Here is a 22,948-nt window from a genome sequence, read left to right as displayed (position 1 = left end):
TTTGCTGATTTCGTCAGTTTTTATTATTGCAACAAATGCCATAAAATACTTTATTCTCACTGTGTGTGTGTGTTTTTTTTCCTGTTTTTTTTTACAAATTCTACCTGCAATCTAAATTCACACACCTTTTGCGGATTCCCGGAATCCACAAATGAGTCTGAACGTCATTATCCTAACTTCAGACATATCTTATTCATGAGCTACCTACGAGCTATGTATATCTCATTGCATTACCACTGATCAAGTTTATTTCAATGTATTGAAAGATCTATAATCATAATAATATTGTGATGCCTTAGTTCAATTTCCTATTCCATTGCCAACCGTATCTCGTTTCTTCGTCGTTGAGCGCAACAGCATACCTTGGATATATTTCCTTAAAACCATTTGTTATTCGGTAGTCGACGTCTATCGGAAACTTAGTCCGGTTAATAATTAATCACAATTAAATCTAAAACCACGTTTGCAAGAACGATGTTTCTCTTTCTGCTGACAGATAAGGTTGGCCTTGGACATTCCTTATTTTGAAGATTTGAGTTTGAATTGAAAAGTTGTCGGTGTAACTTTTTAAAAGCTTCCGAAACATAACTGTACGTGGAAGGGCAATTTTCTTGCTTGGTTGGAGAGTTCGATATGATGTTCGGAAATAAATTTTTAGGTTTATGGAACGTTGAGTATTTTGTACCTGCTTATCAAAATGGCTAACCTTAGTTTCGCTACTACGCGTGGTAGGAAAATGCAGTGTTAAACCTAAGCACAATTTATATAGCTTGTGATATAAACGCAGGAAAAAAAGTTTCACCATCAGTTCTATATATTTCGGTTTGTAGATTGAACACACGTAAAATGTCGAACAGAAAACTAAACTTAATTATATTATTAGTAGTGATACAAAATAAGCCACAAAAGGGTATTTGGTTCGAATAGAGTTAAACGTTGGTTTGCTTACTCGCGAAAAATCCGAAATACGTTTGAGATGTAGAATCCCGAAACAAAACGAAGGCAACAATAGTACGATAAGTGTCAGAGATAATAATCGGGGACTGTCGATTAAATTTCATGTAATCGAGAACTTACTGTAATTCTACACGGAAAAAATGCGTAAGACATTCCCAATTAAATTTGTCAGTCTTCTCTCGAAAAAGAAAAGACTGCCAATAAAATTGCTTTTTCTGAACTTTTCCCCTTTTTATATCCTACTATTCACAAACAGTTAGTGGGTAAAATTAAATTACTTGAAACTTTCTTTTCTGCACAGTTTGATTTTCCTCTCTCGTAGAGATCGATAGCGCTTCCTAAAATACGTTAGACTATCCACAATAACACCATTTTTAAACTTACAAATTCTACTGTCTCTGTACGTCTGGCTTCCTCTTCATCTGTCCCGTCCATTACTTTACCGTAATTAGTGATCATCATAGTTGTTCACAATGTTGATTTGTTTAGGTAATTTCATAATTAATAGTTGTTTGCTTCTGATGCTCGATTTCTGTCCCGCTCATTTTTTGTTTGTTTGTCCGTATTGTATAATATTCGGCCTGCTTACCGGTTCTATATACAACTGTCCGGATGTTGGCTTTGCTTACGTTTACTCTTAGGTTCCTTCGGATGTTCTATCGACGGTCGTCGCGGGTTACCTAACGTTACTAATGCACTTGCTATGGCAAGACCTGCCGATTGACCTGGAGGAGCGTGTTGGAGGCCACCTGCGGAGCGAGAAAGTAGTAGTGTTTATTGAATTAAGGGCGATCTTTTTTTTTTTTTGAACGTGTGAAGCCCACACTCAGATCTTCGAAAGAAATCATTAGAATGAATTATGCCTTTCAGACATAAGAGTTGTAAATGCATTCCATAAGTTCGTCTTATGATAAAGAGAGGAAAATTCTTCAAGACTTGTACTTTAGATATTCATAGGATAGTGTTATGAAAAACTTTGTTCTGTGATTTAATTCAGAACATGTTTTTTTTTACATTTCATGAACCAACTGCTAAAAAGCATGTAGAAACCAATCTTCAAATAACAGATAGCAAAGTTATCTTGCCTATTATAGAAATATTCCAACTACAACAATTTCAACACTTCCCGCATGAATTCAACTGGAAAATAAACTTGTGATTATATCCAACAGTAAAATAAAAGATTAGCGTGATGTGAATACGACGCTGATCGCGGTGACACCACAATTCACTTTTTCTCAATCATTTTTTTTTACCTTTTGGAATTAAAAAGGCCTTACTTTTCAATTAAAAATTTCAAAAAATAGCCGTGTAACCTTTTTCTGTCATTATTTTGAACGTTAATAACGTCGTTTGTTGATGGATTGACATAATTTTGCAACCAATCGATTCGGAAACTATTAACTTAAACATGTATGGCAACGACGTTTCAGTATTTCAATACCATACTATTGGAAAAAGTGCTAGAATCGACCTATGTCTTCATCCACCAATCCCAGTTGTCCAAAATGATGTCATTTTCTTGTTCGGCAGAGGAGGATTTGCGCCATGCATAAAAACATCGCATTGTTCTGCGTAGTATAAAGAGGAACATTGCTTTGCCTAGTCATTTAAAAGATATTTTTATTCAGGCCTATTTGCGTACAAGTTTTACGTGGCCGATTGAGCCGATTTTTTGAACATTTTTTTTTCGAGTTGGATCTCGTTGTCACCCTTTTTCTAGGGGGAGAGGAGCTTCCATTTCTCTCCTGTCCTTTGCCTTTGCCTGGTTGATGCTTGCATGTGAATGAAACAAATAGCTCGTCCAGTGTGGTGATGACTGGATTGTATATGCGTTCGCTCGCTCGATTGTCACTTTTGCATTGTGTGTTGGTGCAATTTTCTGCTATTTGCGGCACACCGTGTTCGCTTGAATATCTTATAACAGATCGGCTGAAAAGTTCGTATCGTTTCTATGAGAGGGCGCCACTAGAATTAAATCCATACCATTTTCAGTTAGTACCAACCTTCAAAAGATACGTGTATAAATTTGACAGCTGTCTGATTATTGGTTTGTGAGATATTGCATTTTGAGTGAAGCTACTTTTGTTATTGTGAAAAAAAAAAATGGAAAAAAAGGAATTTCGTGTGTTGATGAAACACTACTTTTTGATGAAAAAAAGTGCCGCCGATACCAAAAAATGGCTTGATGAGTGTTATCCAAAATCTGCACCGGGCAAAGCAACAATTCGTAAGTGGTTTGCAAAATTTCGTACTGGTCATATGAGCACCGAAGACGATGAACGCAGTGGACGTCCAAAAGAGGCTGTTACCGATGAAAACGTGAAAAAAATCCACAAAATGATTTTCAATAACCGTAAAGTGAAGTTGATCGAGATAGATAGATGACACCCTAAAGATATCAAAGGAACGTGTTGGACATATTATTCACGAATATTTGGATATGAGAAAGCTTTGTGCAAAATGGGTGCCGCGTGAGCTCACAATCGATCAAAACAACAACGAATTGATGATTCTGAGCAGTGTTTGGAGCTGTTTTATCGAAATAAAACCGATTTTTTTCGTCGATATATAACAATGGACGAAACATGGCTCCATCACTTCACTCCGGAGTCCAATCGACAGTCAGCTGAGTGGACTGCACGCGATGAACCGAACCCAAAGCGTGGAAAGACTCAACAATCGGCCGGTAAGGTTATGGCGTCTGTATTTTGGGATTCGCATGGTATAATTTTCATCGACTACCTTGAAAAGGGAAAAACCATCAACAGTGACTATTATATAGCGTTATTAGAGCGTTTGAAAGACGAAATTTCAAAAAAACGGCCTCATTTGAAAAAGAAAAATGTTTTGTTTCATCAAGACAATGCACCGTGTCACAAGTCGATGAAAACCATGCTGAAATTGAACGAATTGGGCTTCGAATTGCTCCCTCATCCACCGTATTCTCCAGATTTGGCCCCCAGTGACTTTTTCCTGTTCTCAGACCTCAAGAGAATGCTCGCTGGTAAAAAATTTAGAAGCAATGAAGAGGTAATCGCTGAAACTGAGGCCTATTTTGAGGCAAAGGACAAATCGTACTACAAAAATGGTATCGAAAAGTTGGAAGATCGCTATAATCGCTGTATCGCCTCTGATGGCAATTATGTTGAATAATAAAAACGAATTTTGGCAAAAAAATGTGTGTTTCTATTAAACGATACGAACTTTTCAGCCGAACTGTTATATCAACTAGCTATTGAAGAACTGAATCAACGTGATTACCGGTTCTTTTGAAATATCCCATGTATTTAGCCAATTTTTGGTTATTTTTTTTCAATTCACTTGAGATTTAACGAAAGCAGGTCGTAAAACCTTACAAATAAGGATAACAAAATGATTACTCATGTGTTGTAATCAAACGCATAATTTGAAACTATCCTATGTACTGGGATGAAAATTTTCAACCAGATTTGATTCAGGTGATAAAACATTAGCAAATAGATTTATAAAATCGATTTCGTTTAAAAATTTATCAGTTAATATCTAACTGCAACCTGCAAAATTAAGAATTTCCCAGATTTGAAAACAGCGTCCAACCTAGTTTTTCGAATTTGAAAATTTTACGTTTTCTACACAAATATTATCAAACCACGGAACGTGCGATCGCAGAAGAGTTGGTTGGATTCTTCAATAGTTATTGATGTTTCGGTGACTAACAGGTCAGTTTAAATCATTCGACGATAGATTTTCCGAAGCCCATAATTACTGTTATTGAACGAAGAATAATCATGTAATCTAATTAAATGGATGGATATACCCTATAACAGTTTGGCTGAAAAGTTCGTATCGTTTAATAGAAACACACATTTTTTTGCCAAAATCAGTTTTTATTATTCAACATAATTGCCATCAGAGACGATACAGCGATTATAGCGATCTTCCAACTTTTCGATACCATTTTTGTAGTACGATTTGTCCTTTGCCTCAAAATAGGCCTCAGTTTCAGCTATTACCTCTTCATTGCTTCTAAATTTTTTACCAGCGAGCATTCTCTTGAGGTCTGAGAACAGGAAAAAAGTCACTGGGGGCCAAATCTGGAGAATACGGTGGATGAGGGAGCAATTCGAAGCCCAATTCGTTCAATTTCAGCATGGTTTTTATCGACTTGTGACACGGTGCATTGTCTTGATGAAACAAAACTTTTTTCTTCTTCAAATGAGGGCGTTTTTTTGAAATTTCGTCCTTCAACCGCTCTAATAATGCTATATAATAGTCACTGTTGATGGTTTTTCCCTTTTCAAGGTAGTCGATGAAAATTATACCATGCGAATCCCAAAATACAGACGCCATAACCTTACCGGCCGATTGTTGAATCTTTCCACGCTTTGGGTTCGGTTCATCGCGTGCAGTCCACTCAGCTGACTGTCGATTGGACTCCGGAGTGAAGTGATGGAGCCATGTTTCGTCCATTGTTATATATCGACGAAAAAAATCGGTTTTATTTCGATATAACAGCTCCAAACACTGCTCAGAATCATCAATTCGTTGTTGTTTTTGATCGATTGTGAGCTCACGCGGCACCCATTTTGCACAAAGCTTTCTCATATCCAAATATTCGTGAATAATATGTCCAACACGTTCCTTTGATATCTTTAGGGTGTCAGCTATCTCGATCAACTTCACTTTACGGTCATTGAAAATCGTTTTGTGGATTTTTTTCACGTTTTCATCGGTAACAGCCTCTTTTGGACGTCCACTGCGTTCATCGTCTTCGGTGCTCATATGACCAGTACGAAATTTTGCAAACCACTTACGAATTGTTGCTTCGCCCGGTGCAGAGTCTGGATAACACTCATCAAGCCATTTTTTGGTATCGGCGGCACTTTATTTTTATCAAAATAGTGTTTCATCAACACACGAAATTCCTTTTTTTCAATTTTTTTCACAATAACAAAAGTAGCTTCACTCAAAATGCAATATCTCACAAACTAATAATCAGACAGCTGTCAAATTTTTACACGTATCTTTTGAAGGTTGGTACTAACTGAAAATGGTATGGATTTAATTCTAGTGGCGCCCTCTCATAGAAACGATACGAACTTTTCAGCCGATCTGTTAAATGCTGATACGGTTCGATCCAGACTAAGTGTGACAAGAACAATAAATCGTTAAACAGCACCAATTTAATCAAGTTGTAAGGAGTAAAAGATTCGGAAAAAAATTCTTCAAGTTATCTTAAAGCGGCCTCCTCGGTTTAGTACAAATGAGTTGCACGCAGACTAACATACATAAAACTATTAAATGCAATACCATACAGTATCGAAGAAAAACTCAAGATAAGGTGATCTGCACTTTTACATGTATTATTTTAATACGACCCCCAGAGAAGCTCGGTTTACCGCCAGTCTAAGTTCAATTATTATTTGAATCAAAACAAAAATCGTCTGATCGCCAAATGCGTAGTGACTATGACAATATTCGTACAATAATATTAATAACATCAAGTTACAATATGATCGAAATTGTGGATATTTGTTGCATATCTAGTGGTAAATACAAAATTCAATACAAAAAACGGAAACGATAATAAAGAAGCCTTAACTAGATTAAGGTTCTGATCGGTCACTTGAATAAATTTTTAGTTCAGTGCATCCACCATCATCGATATTTTTGTTTTTATTTTGGGAACCTTTAAATTGTTTCATTTGTAATGTAATTGTGCTCGATAGTGACTTCCGTTGAAACTCTCAACGGAAACTGAGCACGTTGTATCGTGTTAATCCGGAGAAAATTCGAGTATTTCGCAAGAAAGAAAGGATTTTTATCCGTACTTTGGCGACTCAACGCAGCCACACAGCGAGATTTTTGGTTGTAGTCCAGTGAAAAGAAAGTCCATTGGACTATAAACGAAAATTAACTGGCAATATAGCTTAAGTTGCTGGGCCATCAAACCGGCGTCATCTCAAGTGAGGTGACTCCAACCAGAACCTGAAGAAGAAGAAGAAGAAAAAGAAGTGCTCGGTCGTGTCTTGCATACAACCTTGTAATTTTGGTCGTGAATACGATTTACTTTACTATGGAACGCCTTTTCAAAATAAGCCATATGGAAGAATGGGCAGAACATAACCGTTAATATCTCGACTTGTATAAACTGCAGCAACATAATTCTTTCACTATTTCATCAAAAATATGACCAGGAATTTAGGATAATATTTTGAACAGTGTGAGATAACCACAAACAACTCAAAAATTAAGTTTTCTCAAACTTAAAAAACAACGCGGAAAATTCTTTACTTTCCCTTTGTTTTTTATTTGCACAAGGACGACGATTTTGAGGTAAGGAGTGTATCGAAAAGTAGTTAGCAACATTGATTATTGAATAAAAAAGCGAAGAAAAAAAAACATATTTTAATATCGGTTTTCAATATATTGTAGAAAAATTACATTTTTATGCATTTCACTGATTATATTGAAGAAAATCCTAGTTTCTGTGAAACGCTCGCACTTTGGACTTGACATTCTTCATTAAATTCTGCACAGTTACTTTTGTGACTTTCCTGGTGGCAGCTGTCCAGTTTTATTGAACTCCTGCATGTTTTGGGACACTGTACCTTCCTTCCGAAAGTGCCGCTTGACAATTGCCCAATACCTTTCAATTGGCCGAAGATCCGGGCAGTTCGGTGGGTTGATGTCCTTTTCCACGAATTGTACATTATTTTTGGACAACCACTGTAGAACGGAGTTGGCGTTGTGGGCTGAAGCCAAATCCGGCCAGAAGAGAGGAGGAGCCTTATGCTTTCTGTACAGTGGCAGCATTCTCTTCTTCTGCCTCGTACAACTTGGCGTTAATTGTGCCCTTCGTGAAGAAAATCGACAACCGCAAACCACAGGTACAAATTGCTTGCCAGATCAACACCTTCTGCCCGAACTTTTCCATCGCCACGTGTCAGCGTCGTCCAGGTCCTGGTACACCGATTTCGTATAATATTGCGGTCATTTTCAGGGAGTTCCGAATTTTTATCCGTTGAATCATCCCGATGCTGGAGTTGAACTGCTTGGCCAAATCCCGCGTCGACGTCGAAGGGTTTTTCCTGATGTACTCAATCACTTTTAAGTCCCGGCCGGGCTGGCTGGGACCCGTTTTCCTACCGGATCGGGACAAATCCTTCATGGAAAGGGTCTTACCGAACTTCTCGATAATATTTTTGACACTGGTGTGGTGCACTTTCACCCGTTTTGCATTTTCATTGTACGTGACACCACTTTCTGAGCACCAAGTGTGCAGAATTTTCTTTCGCGTTTCCGGATCAATTTGTATCATAATTGAAACGATAAACCGTACCGAAACCAATCGATTGCGCAGCTGTTATTGACATAAACATATCACCGCAAAACACGCTGCAAAAAATTAAGCCATTTCAGAGTAATAACTGTTTGAATGTTGCTAACTATTTATCGATACACTCCTTAGTCAGGTACATATCTTCAACTGAACGTTATAACAGGGGAACCGTGGTCCAAAATCGATCATTTCTTCTTGTGCGTTGGATGGAAGCAGACGTCGGGGCGAGAAGACACATTCAAACAGCGGCATTGAAGAGCGCACCTTCTGCGTGGTTAAAACCCTTAAACGACCAGGTCGTAGTTCTCATTTGCCTTCCGGTCGTCAAGGCGAGAAGACGCATTAAACCAGTTTGGCATCATTAGCCACTGTTGCGGTTTGTTCGCAAAGCTAGTTTCAATTCAAACAAGAGCGATTCCGTCATACAGAACTGCTGATCGTTTGCATTGAAGAGAAAGAAAACGAATAGTGAACAAGCTTGCGAAACATTAGCAAAATCATCCCTTCTAATGGCTCAAATGGCTGTCAGTAGGATCGTAGCACCAGCCATGCAATGGTTTCTGTACACTATGAATCGGCTGCGAAGTCTGTTGAAACAGAAGGTCAAATTCCTCTACAGGAATGTAATACCAAATTATATAATGGCTCAAACTGTTTTCTAAAGAACTATTAGAATTACTTATTTGTTAAAATAGGCAAATCGGAAGTGATTATAATCAGCTTAGTGTAGGTCTACAGTCTAATAGATTCTAATAAGAACAATTTAGAAATTTTTTCTCAGTTATTTTTTGTATTGAAATTGCTGGCAATTATATATTCCTGTAAAAATACGCCGATGATAGTTGTGAGGGATTTTAATAAAAATGCTTCAGAACAAGATAATAGCTACTAATCTGCTACTGATCTCGTATTTGATTGAAATATCAATGTTGCAAGTCGTAGATATTTTCCATACTTTTCATATCACAGGCCTATTGTATCATTGATCAACCCAGCGAATTAATGTTTTCTTCATTGGAAGATCATAATCGGTTGTGAACGGTATACCTACGCCAAGCATACCAGTATCTCATCCACGGACAGAGCTTGGAAAAAAGATGACGTCAGTCAGTAGTATTCATCGGAATTCGAATTCAACTCGTCACTACCCAAAACGAACGTCTTCATGAAAAGTTCTTTTTAGAACCACCGTTATTTATTATAAATAATTATGAAAATTACTTCATAATGTTTAATTGTGAGGCAGAATGTTTGATGTAACTTATCCGTATTTCAGCGTAGGTGCATCGTTTCAAATTCTAGTAGTGAAAAAAAGGAATGCTTGCACAATTCACACAATCGATCAACTGACTGCTATTAGGAGGCGTGCCTGTTTTATTCGTATTTACGACATCCAGTTATGTCTCTGATATTACCCACCCAGTTTTTTTCTTCTTTTGATGTGCATATTTCAACAGTTGAATAATTCTTATAGATCTTTTGTTAACATGTATAGTCCTTAAAAGGGCTGGTTTATCTTTGTTTGAAGCAAAAATCATACTGCTAACAGTGTACAAAATAAATCCCACGATAATTTTTTTTTCGCCAGAGCAAACACTGCGTGATCTGCAAACGGCGTTAAAAGCCAATATGCAAAATGTCGATTTACTTATATCATAAATAATGGTGGAGGCTCTAAAAGAACATATTAATTGGGTCGTTTCGATACTCCACAATATTGATGGTATTTTCCACGAATGTACAACGCTGGAACAGAAGAATATTCCTTCTGAAATCTGGAACTGGATTCTGAGCATGAAACTATACTCAGGAACAGAATTCTTGATACTGGAACAGAAAAAGAGATCTGGACCTGAACCAACCGAAATGAGGTCTTTAAGTTGCACTTGCTTAACCTCCTGCGCAGGCTACGAATGAACGAAATCAAGTGTGAAGGTCTGAGACCAGTGTGTTTTAGGGTGTTTTAGAGGGCTATTTTCACTCTTAAAATTTGAATTTTTCAGAAACGGTGACGAATATAAAAAAACCCAACTGACAATCTCTTATTTCGTTTTCGCTTGATGCCAAACCTAACCCAGTTTCCACCCTAACTCTTGTCAAACCGTTTGTTTGAAGCTAGTTTCGAACCCATAGTATTTACGTTGTTGAACTGAAACTCGAGTCAGTTTCGAACCTGGTTGTTATATCAGGTTTGCTCAAACCCCGTTGCTAAGTGCGAAATAATCTCAGTTTCGTGAAAAGTGTTTGTTTGATTAAACTACCCTGGGTCAGTTACAGATTTCTTAAGCGAGAACGACATTAGAAAATTGGTTTAGATTATTCTGTGAAAATTTCAGAATGATTCATTGACTTTAGCGGTCGGGAAAGTCTTTTTTTCTGAAGGAAGAATTGCATAGTTGAAAACGCCGTTATTCAACTTGTTCATTAAATATTTCGCCTTCAAAGGCCGGAATAATTTAATTTAGATGCGATTAGTGCATAAAAACATAGGTGTTGTCGCCATGAAAATGAAGTGTATGTTATTTTTGTGAAGGTAAGTCGATTTCTATGAACGCGCCATTTTTTCTGCTCCAGTTTTCTGGTAACGTAACGAAAAAGGAGAGAAAAATAAAATCGTCTCAGAAAGGCTGCCAAACAAGCGGTAGCTTTATCGGATTTTATGTGATGTAGTCAAACTTGTAACCGAAAATTTCAAAACTTTCTTGCCCACCCGGCCCATCGAGAGTCATTTTGCACATATGCGAGAGAGCATGGAGAGAAATTTAATACGCAGGGCGAGGCACGTGGTTATATGCGACCTACTGGCCTCAGCCCTTAAGCCTTTATACCTACCCAGTAGGTACGGCACAAATGAAATGTCGCTTACTACCTCAAAACTGTCGTCGCGGGTACCGGAAATGCCAATACGGAAGAATTGTTTGTAGTTATGCCATACAACTGAAAATATTTGTCATAAATTGATGATTATATTTCCGATATGGCATGTAGAAAAAAAATTCTGTTGATAGGTTAGATACAACAAGAGATATTCACGATCAAAAACTTATCACTCTCTCAGAGGGTGACTTTTGAAAAGGCGCTTTATAATAAAGTAAAATGTCTTCACGTAAAAATTTTGTATCAGATAAATACAAGTTTCATGTATTTCAGACATCAAAACAAGAATTTTTGATTTCTAAATATTTCAGAGAATTCGCGCCAATTTACTAAAACCCAAACGAAAAACGCACGAGATCCGCGAAATCAAGCCACTGTGCTGACTGAAAGGGATTTTGAATAATTTTACATGCGATAATGTAACCAAATCTCACCGACTATTGGTGCCAGTAGAGATAGACTTATCATACTGGGCTCAGAAAAAAGTAAACCATCAAATGAAATCTACAATGAACTAAGATATCAGAGAGCCAATATGTTCGTCCTTAAAACGAAACTTAGTTCAGTTAAAACCTAGCAACAGCTCTGGCTAACATACCTGTCGGTAGCCGGACTAGAAGCGAGAGCACCGCCGCTCTGTTACCCTCACAAGGTTCTAGTGCTATTGGGCTTGGAGAATCCTGCGAATTATCATACAAACAAACAAAAATGCAAAATTATACAATGAACAAGCTTTATCGTGAAGCAATTTCCGTTTACCTTTTTCCGCTTTCTTGGAGCACTGGTGATGTTTTCTACCGCCGGCGATAGCTCATTGTATTCTTTGCTTTCAATCTCAACCAGAACCTAACGGAGAAAGAAAATCATTTGAAGTTTTGCTGCACTCAGTGTTTAGCTGAAAGTTTCGGTTGTACCTGAGAAAATGGTCGCGACGCCATTTGTTCCATCTCGACAAACAATCGTTGCCGTCGACGGAACATGTCGTACCGTTGCTTAATTTTCCACAGGATTGCCGCCATCAGTAGGAGGAGCAGGAAGCATCTGCAAGTAGCGAAAGTGCACTAACGAAACGAATTTGGGAATTCGGGAAATATTACGTTGAGAATGTTATGAAGAACTGCTGTAGATTTAGCTTCGGGTACTGCGAGAACGCTATCTGGATCCACAGGGGCGGTTGGAAGTCGTACACGTACACATAGAATGTAGTCAGCGTGACGTTGTCCTCGATGCCAAAATGATGCTCGGCTTTCGAGAACCGGTACCGAAACGTGGAACAGTTGACAGCGGAAAACAGAGGCTTTTCCGGACCACCCGCCGTTCGAATGGTGATGTTCATCTTCGACGCTACCGAGCAAGTTATGGTGAAATCAGCATCAATATCCGATTTGATCGGAGAGTTGCGGAAGTTTATTTGAGTAAAATGGCGATCTTCTTTCTTCGATAAATTGAACGTGAATTGGTAATCGATGGTGAGATCGTAGTAGCATGAACCACGACTGGGATCGCCGTGATAGTGATTGGTAGCGTCGCATTTCTCACAGTGATCCCCAGCGAGTCCCTTGGTACTGCAGAAACATTTACCCGTTTCACTGTGGCAGTACTGTGCTTGTCCATTGCAGTCACACTTCTGACAGGTACCCCCATTCACGGGGTTGCCCCAGAAACCGGGTTTACATTTTTCACAATTCTGTCCAATCATAGGATCTTTACATGGCTGTTTGCATGTCTTTGAATCCGGACAAGTGCTGTGACCGTTGCACTGGCAACTGGGACAATGAGTGAAATGCCACCGGGTCGCTGGACATTCCATTTCTTCGTGTGCTCCACTGTCTCCCCCTGGAAGACACCGACCCAAGCCGGTCAGTGAACCATCGTCGCACCATCCGCAAGCGGGATCATCTCGACACTGGGCACAGGTCTCATAGAATCCGCACTGACTTTTGCCGGAACTCGCAGCTCGGCATTTGTTAGAACCAGTTGTCCATTCGCGGCACTGCCCGTAGGGAAAGCTTGCCGTGTAAGCATTTTTGTCAACACACCGTTGTTCGTTCTGGCACCATATGCACTCCTCCTGGGTGCAGTTGCCACAGGTCGTCAACACCGAGCAGGCCGGTGGACATGGCAACGCGTCGTTCAGAATCTCACTACCACCGGTCTTATTCCCCACGTAATGGCATTTGCTGTGTTCGTAATCCCAATGGCAGAACTTGTACGCCGAGCAAGCGTGACATCCGTGCAGTTGTTCGCAAAATTTTTCGTCATTTTCCGGACAATCTTTCAGCTTACGTGTCGGATAAAAGTCGGCCCTAAAGGTGTACGACACATCCGGACACTTTTCTTTCGCACAAATCCCTTTGCCACTGCCCATGCCGCAAAACATGCACCCATAAGAAGTAGACACGCAGCTCTGGCAGCTGTTCAACTGATTGCACAGTTCGTAGTCCTGTAAGGCTTGCCGTGTCATAACCAATCTACTCTCCTGTGGACAGAACTCGTAATTGATTTGATCCCTGCTAAACAACGCTCCCTTGTCGACATCCAGAATGGGAACGCATTTGCTCTTCTGAATATCCCAGATGCATTTGTACCCCGGGCGAGTATTCAAACACTGGTCCGATCGGTTCATTGCTCTACAGTTACCCGGTGTGTATTTGAGCATATCGTTAATCATCTGCCCATCGAATCCTCCGTAGATGTAGAGGGATTCTTCAAACAGAATAGCGGAATGTCCGAAACGAGCCAAATCTGCCCGCAGATCTAGAGGCATACTCTGGATATGCCACGAGTCGCACAGAATGTCATAAAGCATCAAATCTTTGCTGTAGCACTTGGCACCGAAACTGTGGGAAGTGTCGTTGTGGGTATTGCCTCCAAAGACCATCATCAAACCAGGACTTATGAAAGTGGCAGTGTGTAAAAATCTCGCACTCGGAGCTGCTGCTTCCAGTGTCCAGACTCGACTATGGGGTTCGTAGCTGTACAATTTATTACTTAACAATTGAGTGCTATCACTTTCGGAAACGATTCCACCGTAAACATAAATTCGCTCCTTAAGCGGATCATACGCTGCAGAGTGCCCGTAGCCACCTTTCACTGGGTAACCTTTTGTTTTCACAATTTTCCACTCTCGAGTACCGAAGTTGTACTCCTGCACCGTATTCAGATAACCGAACTGAGGAGAATGACCAAAAATGACAACCATTCTTTGGGAGTGTCCCTTCTTTCCTACTTCGAAGTTGGATATCAACGTCGCTGTATGTCCGGCGGACTTGAGAGGTCCACACATGGCGTACGTTTTGTTGCACTGGTCCGCCTTTACCGTGATGTTTTCCCAAATTTTCGCACTAACGTCAAAAGCCCACAGCTCACCGCAAACACCTTTGCCTTCGACTACTCCACCGTACAGGAAAATCTTATCGCCATACATTACTGTCGAAGCTCCGTACCGCAGGTCCGGTGTTGTCTTCGAGTCCGTATGAGCCGTTTCCCAAACCTTACCATTAAAATCGTACATGTACATGAGGGACTTCGCTTTCCCGTAACTTTCCCCAGCAATGATGTAGAAGGTATCCCTGAATACTGCTGCTCCGTGCGATGCACTGCCTGGTGGTGCGAATCCAATCGTATCTTCCGAATTGATTGACGTCCAAACACCGTACGATCTCACCTGAGAACAATCGTTTCCATCGTACCCCTTGGCACAGATGCACCGCTGTTGAATAACATTACAAGCACCTCTGCCCAAATGCGACGAGCAATTGTTTGGACAACGCGAAACACTACAAGCCGGTCCGCTCCATCCCACATCGCAGTTACACTCCCCGTAAATACACACCCCGTGACCCGAACAGTTCAGCATTGTATCCACCGTGGGGCATGCGTTCACCTGATAACTGATGTTGAACCCGGACATATTGTACGCATCGTCACTGAAGAAATGCAACAGTGCCGATCCGCTGTGGGCGAACACCTCCGGCACCTTTCGGATACTGAAATTCTTCCGATACATTAGTCCACTGAAAACCGCCAGCAACGGTGACTCAACGCTATCGCCATCGTACACGTACAGATGGTCCCATCCGCACTCGGTTGCAAATTCCTCCAGATGCAATCGGATCACCGATGGTTTTCCGCTACCCACCGGTGACAATTTATCCGCGATGCTGTTGTGGTCACGGGCATCGATCAGCCAGCTACACTTGACACCGATCGAGTAATTTCCCAATCCGTCGTGGATGCTTCCGGATGGATCAGTCAATCTGTGTTGGCGTGTCGCAAAGAAGGAAAAAATAAAACAGAATGATTAGAAGGGTTGTACATTCTTCAATGGATTTTCGTTTATCAAAAGGAGTCCCGTTGCTAAGGCGTAGAAAGTTAAGAAATAATGTTATTGACGATAATATTCTAATTTTTGTACGATTACATTCCAGGATGCAATCTGCCTCCTTAAGATCGGATTCAACGATCATCACGGAAAAGTGGATTTTTTCTTCAAATACTAAAAAAATCCAAATTTGCACATTGTTGACGGTACGGCCCCAGTGAAATGTGACAAAAATCTGATATAAGAATAGCAACTATGCAGTAACTAAAGTGACATTACGAGCCTCGAACAGCAATCCCTTTTACAAAAATGTACTTTCACTTCAGTTCAATTAATTTATACTGCAAAAAAAAGATAAATAAGCAATAACTTAAAACTGCCAAAAGTTGATTTAATGACAGCAATGAAATTCCCCAGATAACTCTCCGCTGTGACAAGATCAAAAAGTCTGATAAACACGTAAGTGGAACGACAGAAATGAACATACAGAAGAAAAAAAACAACTCCAGGAACAGGTTTCGTCCAGGCCTTACCTAACTTTGCCACCGCAGAACTGGCACTCAGAACCCTGCCACCCATCCGGACAGATGCAGGATCCGTTTTTGCAGCTGCCCCCGTTCATACACCGAATCTCCGAACATTTCCCCCCGAACGATTGGTTCCCGGTGGCCAGCCCGGAGTTGATTCCTCCTGCCGTCGCCAGCATACCGAACTGAACCAACACCAGTGCTAGCGAAAGTCGCAGCATAACACTCCCCAGCAGCAGCGGACATTTACTCGGTTGGTGGTGCATCCAATGGCACTTGAAGATCTGGAACATCGTCCAACTGGTCACCGGAAGGATCGGATCACACTGCACTCTCGAAATAATAATAAAAAAACTAAAACAAGATTCTAGTGCAACTCCCCTCCACCCAAGACCAGAAACACACAAAAAAAAATCACCAGACAGCAACTTTTCACTTTTCAGCGACGGAAGAAAAAAAATTAACGAAACGATTTCGCTCCAGATTTTCCAGCACAGAGCATTGTCTCTGTATTTTCGTTCACTGATCAATGGTTTCTGAGAACCGTGAAAAAGATTTTTTCGTTCACATCACAAAAACGGATCCTATTATCATGACTAAATACAAAAATATTTCCAATCTTGATCAGGGTTATACTTTTTCTACTGGCTCTTTACGACTTCCACTGCTAGCTGATGGTTTCTTGGCTGTCGTCTTCATCCACTCTCTTTTGTGACGTTCATTTTCGTCTCCTTGTGCATAAAGAAATCTCTTTTGGCAGTTATGTTTGTAAGTCAACCAACATTCGATCTAATGGATCTAATGCCATTAGTAGAACGGGGACACCAGCAAAATATTATGATATTTTTCTCATAAAGTACCGTTAGAGAAAAGAAGACAATAGCAGCCATCAAATGATTCTGTCATCAAGACGTTTGAGCATTTTTTGTTTCGACGTTTCGACTGCCCGGTTGTAAAATTCCGATCAAACATTCCAACAGGGCATACACGCTCATTCGAAAGAACTCAAATCTACGCGCTTGTGACTACACTGACTGTAATGTCGTTTTCACTTGATGCCAAACCTAACTCTCCTGGGTCAGTTTCAATTTTATCAAGCAAAAATGACATAAGAAATGATTATTGTCGCTTCCCAAGTAATCATATGTATTATATCACTGCACATTTACAACTGTTTTTTACATTGTTAATGTATAATTACACTAATCCTGCCCACTTTAAAGCAATGTACATTAAATTTGCATTCAAAACGTAACTGAACATTATTTTACAACAATGTTTCACCGCGCTATATATCGACATCCACACACTTAAAACCATTTCTTGATCTCGGCATAATAAAATGCCGGAACTGATCAGCAACACGTAAATTTGCTGATTGCTCAGTAATCAATACGCATGTTTCTGAACTTCGTTAAATGCATTCACTGATATTTCGGTAAAATGCTTGACTTTGCCGAAATTTGGCATAATTGCTTGCTGAATTTATCAGTAAACAACAGATATGCCGACATCAGCAGAGACGTTTGTCGAGGTTTCGGAATATGCGCTAGCTGTTGCCGAGATTCAGCACGACAGCTGTCATTTATTGCCGCGTTACATTTTCGCTTCGCATTGCGCGATTATTTTCTGATGAAATTTTCGAGTGAAAAAATGGATAATCTTCGAAGAAGCGTGGAACCACTTGCAAGTAAAAATATTGAATAAATATAGTGACATGATTTGCTTTATAAAAAGCGAATTTATCAGAGCACTCGCGATTATAAGGGAAAAACACCCAACACGGGGCTCAAAGCGTCCTCGAGACAAAACTTTGGGCGATATGCGAAAAAATAACCCAATGCATGGAATAATTTAATAGATCAAAGTAAGTTTATTTTTTGAACAATACCGTATATGCATAATTGAATATTGAACATTTTTGTAAGCCAAATATCAATATATATTTTTACTTTCATATTTCCAGCTCGACTCGAGGTGGCCGCATCCGGAAACGCCGCTTTTTATGCTACATGTTTTCAGGTAGAGGCTTTAAGCACTACTGGCAACAAATTTGTAAGCCTCCTTTAAGTGTTAATAAAATGAATTTTTGATCCTGAATGGCGTGTTTATAATGTTGAGAAATTACAAACAAAATTAATTGACTAGATTTTTAATTACTGATGATTCGGTAATTTTTTTTTCATTTTTTCGTTTTATTGGATTGCCGAATATTCAGTTAACGTTTCACTGAGCAAACAGTAAATCTTATGCTGACGATTTCGGCAATATTTGACGTTTGTCAAATTTGAGAGTGCCGAGACGCTCAGTAATTTTATTTTTGCCGAGATGATTGCTGATTATTCGGCTGTGCGAATCTCGGCATTTTTTTGCCGAAACTCAGCTAAAAAATTTAAGTGTGCAATGCTATATTTTGGAGCCACGAAACTTTAATAATAACTATAAGAATAATAATCCTATAAGAGTCTAATAATCGTCCTTTTAAGCTTTATAATAGCATTGTAAAACATGTGTAACTTCTCTGTATTTATTCAAATTTTACGCGAATTTTTGAAGCTAAATTAATGTAAAGTTATAACGACGACACGACCTGCCACTCGTCTATTGAAACTGTCTCGCAAATCTGACTACCCCTCAGTAACTCGAAATGTCAAAACAAAATATCTTGAAAATTTGTTAAAACTGGCAACTCGATTTGATAAATTATTGATTTCGAATAACAGAAACTTTGAATACTGTTGTTCAAAGGCATGTTTGTATAGATAAACAAAACTAACTCCGAGTCGATATACCAGTCGCGCATTTTACCGCTGTACCTAAGAACAAGAATCGACTCTTAAAAGTTAATTGAAGCGCTATGTTTTTGCGATAACGATAAGTTATATCATTTTATTTGCACCACCAGTAATTGTATTCACCGAAAATTTGATAGCGTAGCAGTTACCAATCAACTACATCAGCATCTTACACCATCTCTATTAGAAAAATTCAATAATGAATCGAAACTATTGCATAGTTTTCATAAAATATTCGAATTATGCGACTAAGAATTTCTTCTAAGTAGATCGTATCATCAGCATTACTATTTTTTAACGCCATTGAGACAAACTTTTGTTTTATGACTTTTGCTAACCATAGAATAGTTTTAATATGACATCTGGATAATTCTTGGAAAATTCTCTTGAGAAGACTTCAAACGCATCTCCAATAAAGATCTTCATGGATAACAATCAAGCTTTTTAGCATGATTTAGCAGAGAAATAACATGAATAAATGCATTTTTTTGTTACTGATTCAATGTATAAAGGATCTTTGAAAATAGCTTAAAATTAATAATGATGTTTCGAATCGACATCACAGAACGCAGCAATTTCATTAACGTTCTTTTCCCATTGATTTAAACTTCTGTGAGGGTTCTTATAGTGTTACGAAATAATGTTTTTGGTCTTAATTGAATACATAATAGACAAAATAAACATCCTGCTCCACGTTTTTTTCGAGTTCTAGAAACAGTAATTTTACTTGATTATTAGCAAATGTACATGATTGTAAATACAGTTTCGTCTTGTGTTGCAACAGATTTGGAAATACATGACTGCACACAAGAGAATATAACGCTTTATTTCGAACTTAATCCTTTTTTTCTTGCATTTTCATGGCTACTAACAATGGATCGGGATACTTTTCCTATTTGTTTGTTTATTTCTATAATTCCGGTTCCTTGACAAATAACGCATAGCAACCAGAACAGTGTTGCTTAAAAAGATCAATTTTATCATTATCAAGGGGTCGCTATATTTGTGGTAACTGACGGAAAATCACTCACAGACACTTTCCATTCCGATTTTTCTTCGGAGTGCCTGGTCGTGTCGTGGGTTATAATGCGTCATGGTTATTTGGGTTATTTCACCTGTTTTTCAAATAAAGACGAAGCTTACAAAAGTATACAAATCGAGCTTCTCTCTCTCCTAACACTGAAAATTATTTTCTGGTAGATCTGTTAACAGAACTCTTTTTCAAACTACTATTCCGATGAATAGTAAGATTCACAAGGATTTTCATCAATCGAACAAAAAAGTTTTTAAAAATAACATAAAACGTTTCGAAATGCATAGTAGTTTCTAGCATATTTTATACGACGACACGACCTGCCACTCGACTATCAAAACTGTATCGCAAATTTAACTACCCCTCAGTAACTGGTAATGTCAAAACGAAATCATTTGAAAAAATGTTGAAACTGGCAACACAGATTGGTAGATTGTTGGTCTTAGAACAACAGTTACCAGTAACCGTGGTTACGTTTTCGGTCAGTTGAAAAATATAAATAACTAAAATCTCTTCGGTGCGGAAAAATACTTCATGTAACTCTTAATTATGGAAAATTATGTTATTAAGCTAAAACATTGCCTTCATAAAGTGCGATGAACCGGTCAACCGCATAAGTAAAAAAGATAATCTAGGGCACGGATGTGTGAAGTTCGATGATGTTTACAACAATGACGTCGAATCAATGAGACTCGAGTGCGTAGTGTTCGACAATATGGAATATGCCGATCCGCGGGATTTGCTAAAATCACAACCTCGTAACGACGCTGCTGAACAGCATACCGTTGGGATTCATAAGTAGATCTAGGTTTTGTTTGGGCCGAAGCGGTACAGCCGTCGGGTATCTACTGACGCTAGGAGGTGTCGGAATCTGGTAGATTGTCGATTCCGTGTTGGAAATAATAAATAAAGTGTAATGAATAGATTAGGGAAAAATAGATATACAGCTTGGGTCTTTAGAAATATACGGCAAATAATAAAAAGTTTTTTTTCTAAATTTTCAATTGCAACAATAATTAATTTTGTTTTTATGACTAAAAATAAATAGCATGTAATAAAAATTTCTGCTGTTTTATTACTCAATATCATTCTAATTGTTTCATTCATCAACATTTATTACGCTATATAAACATCTATATAGACTATCATCGTAAAACTAGTAGTTACTTAAACATCTAAATTCCATTGTTAAAAATATCTCTATATGTAGAATAGAGTTCATACGTAAGTAAATATTCAGCTATCAAACTTTGACACTGGATTCTTCCGACGAATTAATCTGGTTAGAGATTAATATTTTGAATATATTATATATCACGTACAAGCAATGGCATAATGCTACAAGTATATGCTGCTTTAAAAGACGAAAAGAACGCCTCGGTAAAATTTATAGGCTTTCTCTTCTGCTAAAGATCACACAGCTGCGGACAACATCGTTGAATGAGTCTCACAGCTTCTCCATGTAGTTTTCGGATGAACGAAAAGCGAAGATTAATTTTGTAGTGAATCTGTTCTAGGTTTAGCGTTATTGTTATAAATATTCTTGCTCATCGTTCAAAATCTCTAAATGCAATGTCAGCTATGAAAGAGTATTGCTTCTGTAACTCGAGATATTGTTTCAACCAAGCCTATGAACAGCATATACATAAGCTGCGGATTGCAATCGTAGATTTTAAACCTAACCATCTAACCACGCTAATTTCACTATGATATCGTTCCCTCTCGTAAATATCTAGAAATAATAATAATAATATTGGTTTCTATTTTTTTTACAAACTTCTAACGGAAATACATTTTGTTTGTTTATGTTTATGTTCCTGTGTTTTTTGGCTTGTAGTAACCAGAACAGTGTTGTTCGCAAAGATTATTTTTATAATTAACAAGGGGTCACTTCGTATTATGGTAACTGGTGGTAAATCGACAACGATCACTTTTTATTAAGATTTTCGTTCGGAGTGCCTGGTCGTGTCGTCGTTTTATATTTAAAATAACAATACCCGAATAATTAAAAATGGCAACTGGTATAGTTCACAATACATAAAAATCTTTTGTGTTGTGGTATGTGTTGGATTCGACGATAAACAAGGTTTTTGTTCAACTACAAATTATTGTACACAGATGACATGATTTGTTGTTGCAAAATAGTGTGTGGATATTTTAAAATATTTTATAGCAGTGTTGGTGATTGCCGATGATTTGACAGAAGCTGTTTGATATTTCTCTACATTGTATACAATTTTTTCAATCCGGTAGAAGATGCTACAAGAACTCGTGTCTCTCAATGCATGAACAGTGAGAAAATTTTTCTACATTTGTTCGTTCCACTTCATACTCTGAGTATTTCATGGCCCTTAAAAAAACTTACAGTCTTGTAATGATCGGTGCTGTGTGGAATTTACCTAGAGAGAATCGCAAGTTCGACTTGATTCGACTGGATGATTCTCATACTAGGTTGCAATATTTCAAAACCCTTGTGTGAAGCATTCAAATACATTTTCATAGACACAACTTATACAAAGGTTATATGCACATAGTTAGGATAGGCGGCAATAGTAAAATGATTCTATCGCAATTAACAACTGCCCATATAGAATCGAATCGCGAAACGAGAATAAGCGACCGTTTGTTGCTTCACAGTGAATCTCCACAGCAGCGTGATGCTCAAACAGGTCATCGAGAGAAATTCGCTATCGCACTGGTGTCCATTCTAAGTTAAATGAACCATGTCGGTTTTTTGTTGCTGAGGTGATATCCGTCTCTCTTTGATGGCCATCCCTGTTTTATAGTAACAACGTATGTTCAACTTATGAATAGTCCGGACCAATTCAGATTCTTGGATTACAGTTCCACGTTCGGTTTAATGATTATTAGTTCGTCGAATATATGAAATACATTTTTTGTCCCAACTCTACATCATACACGAGGATAATTTTTCACTTGTTACAAACCGGTACAGCAAACTACCCTCTTAAAAAAACGTTCAACGGTGGTCTTTCGTTGGTCAAATACGTTGTATCGTTGGTCCAATCAACGATTATTTCGTGCAGTATGCCGTTCAACAAACGCTCAACGATCAACAAAACATGATCGCTTGCTGAGTGGAAAATGGTT

The 22,948-nt window shown here is 38.6% G+C and overlaps 1 protein-coding gene across 1 annotated transcript; it reads right to left on the bottom strand.

Moving 5' to 3' along the window:
* Positions 1-20,822, bottom strand: LOC131434761 (attractin-like). Its single transcript, XM_058601849.1, has 6 exons — positions 16,016-20,822; positions 12,256-15,417; positions 12,073-12,199; positions 11,918-12,004; positions 11,757-11,838; positions 1-1,706 (listed from the first exon to the last, which is right to left on the bottom strand). The coding sequence occupies exons 1-6, from the start codon at positions 16,300-16,302 to the stop codon at positions 1,552-1,554; spliced, it is 3,900 nt and encodes a 1,299-aa protein (XP_058457832.1). The 5' UTR covers positions 16,303-20,822; the 3' UTR covers positions 1-1,551.
* Between the last annotated feature and the right edge of the window lie 2,126 nt (positions 20,823-22,948).

Source organism: Malaya genurostris, chromosome 1, assembly GCF_030247185.1.
Source record: "Malaya genurostris strain Urasoe2022 chromosome 1, Malgen_1.1, whole genome shotgun sequence".
In the NCBI taxonomy this organism is placed as follows: Eukaryota; Metazoa; Arthropoda; class Insecta; order Diptera; family Culicidae; genus Malaya; species Malaya genurostris.
Note: the sequence above shows the minus strand (reverse complement) of the source record. Positions and strands in the feature narration are given on the sequence as shown.

Excerpts from the sequence above, each read along its gene's own strand:
- LOC131434761 (XM_058601849.1), bottom strand. The coding sequence starts at position 16,302 with ATGTTCCAGATCTTCAAGTGCCATTGGATGCACCACCAACCGAGTAAA. Across the intron at positions 12,200-12,255 it reads TTCTTCATAACATTCTCAAC|ATGCTTCCTGCTCCTCCTAC; the intron begins GTAATATTTCCC and ends CGCTACTTGCAG. Across the intron at positions 12,005-12,072 it reads CGTCGCGACCATTTTCTCAG|GTTCTGGTTGAGATTGAAAG; the intron begins GTACAACCGAAA and ends TTTCTCCGTTAG.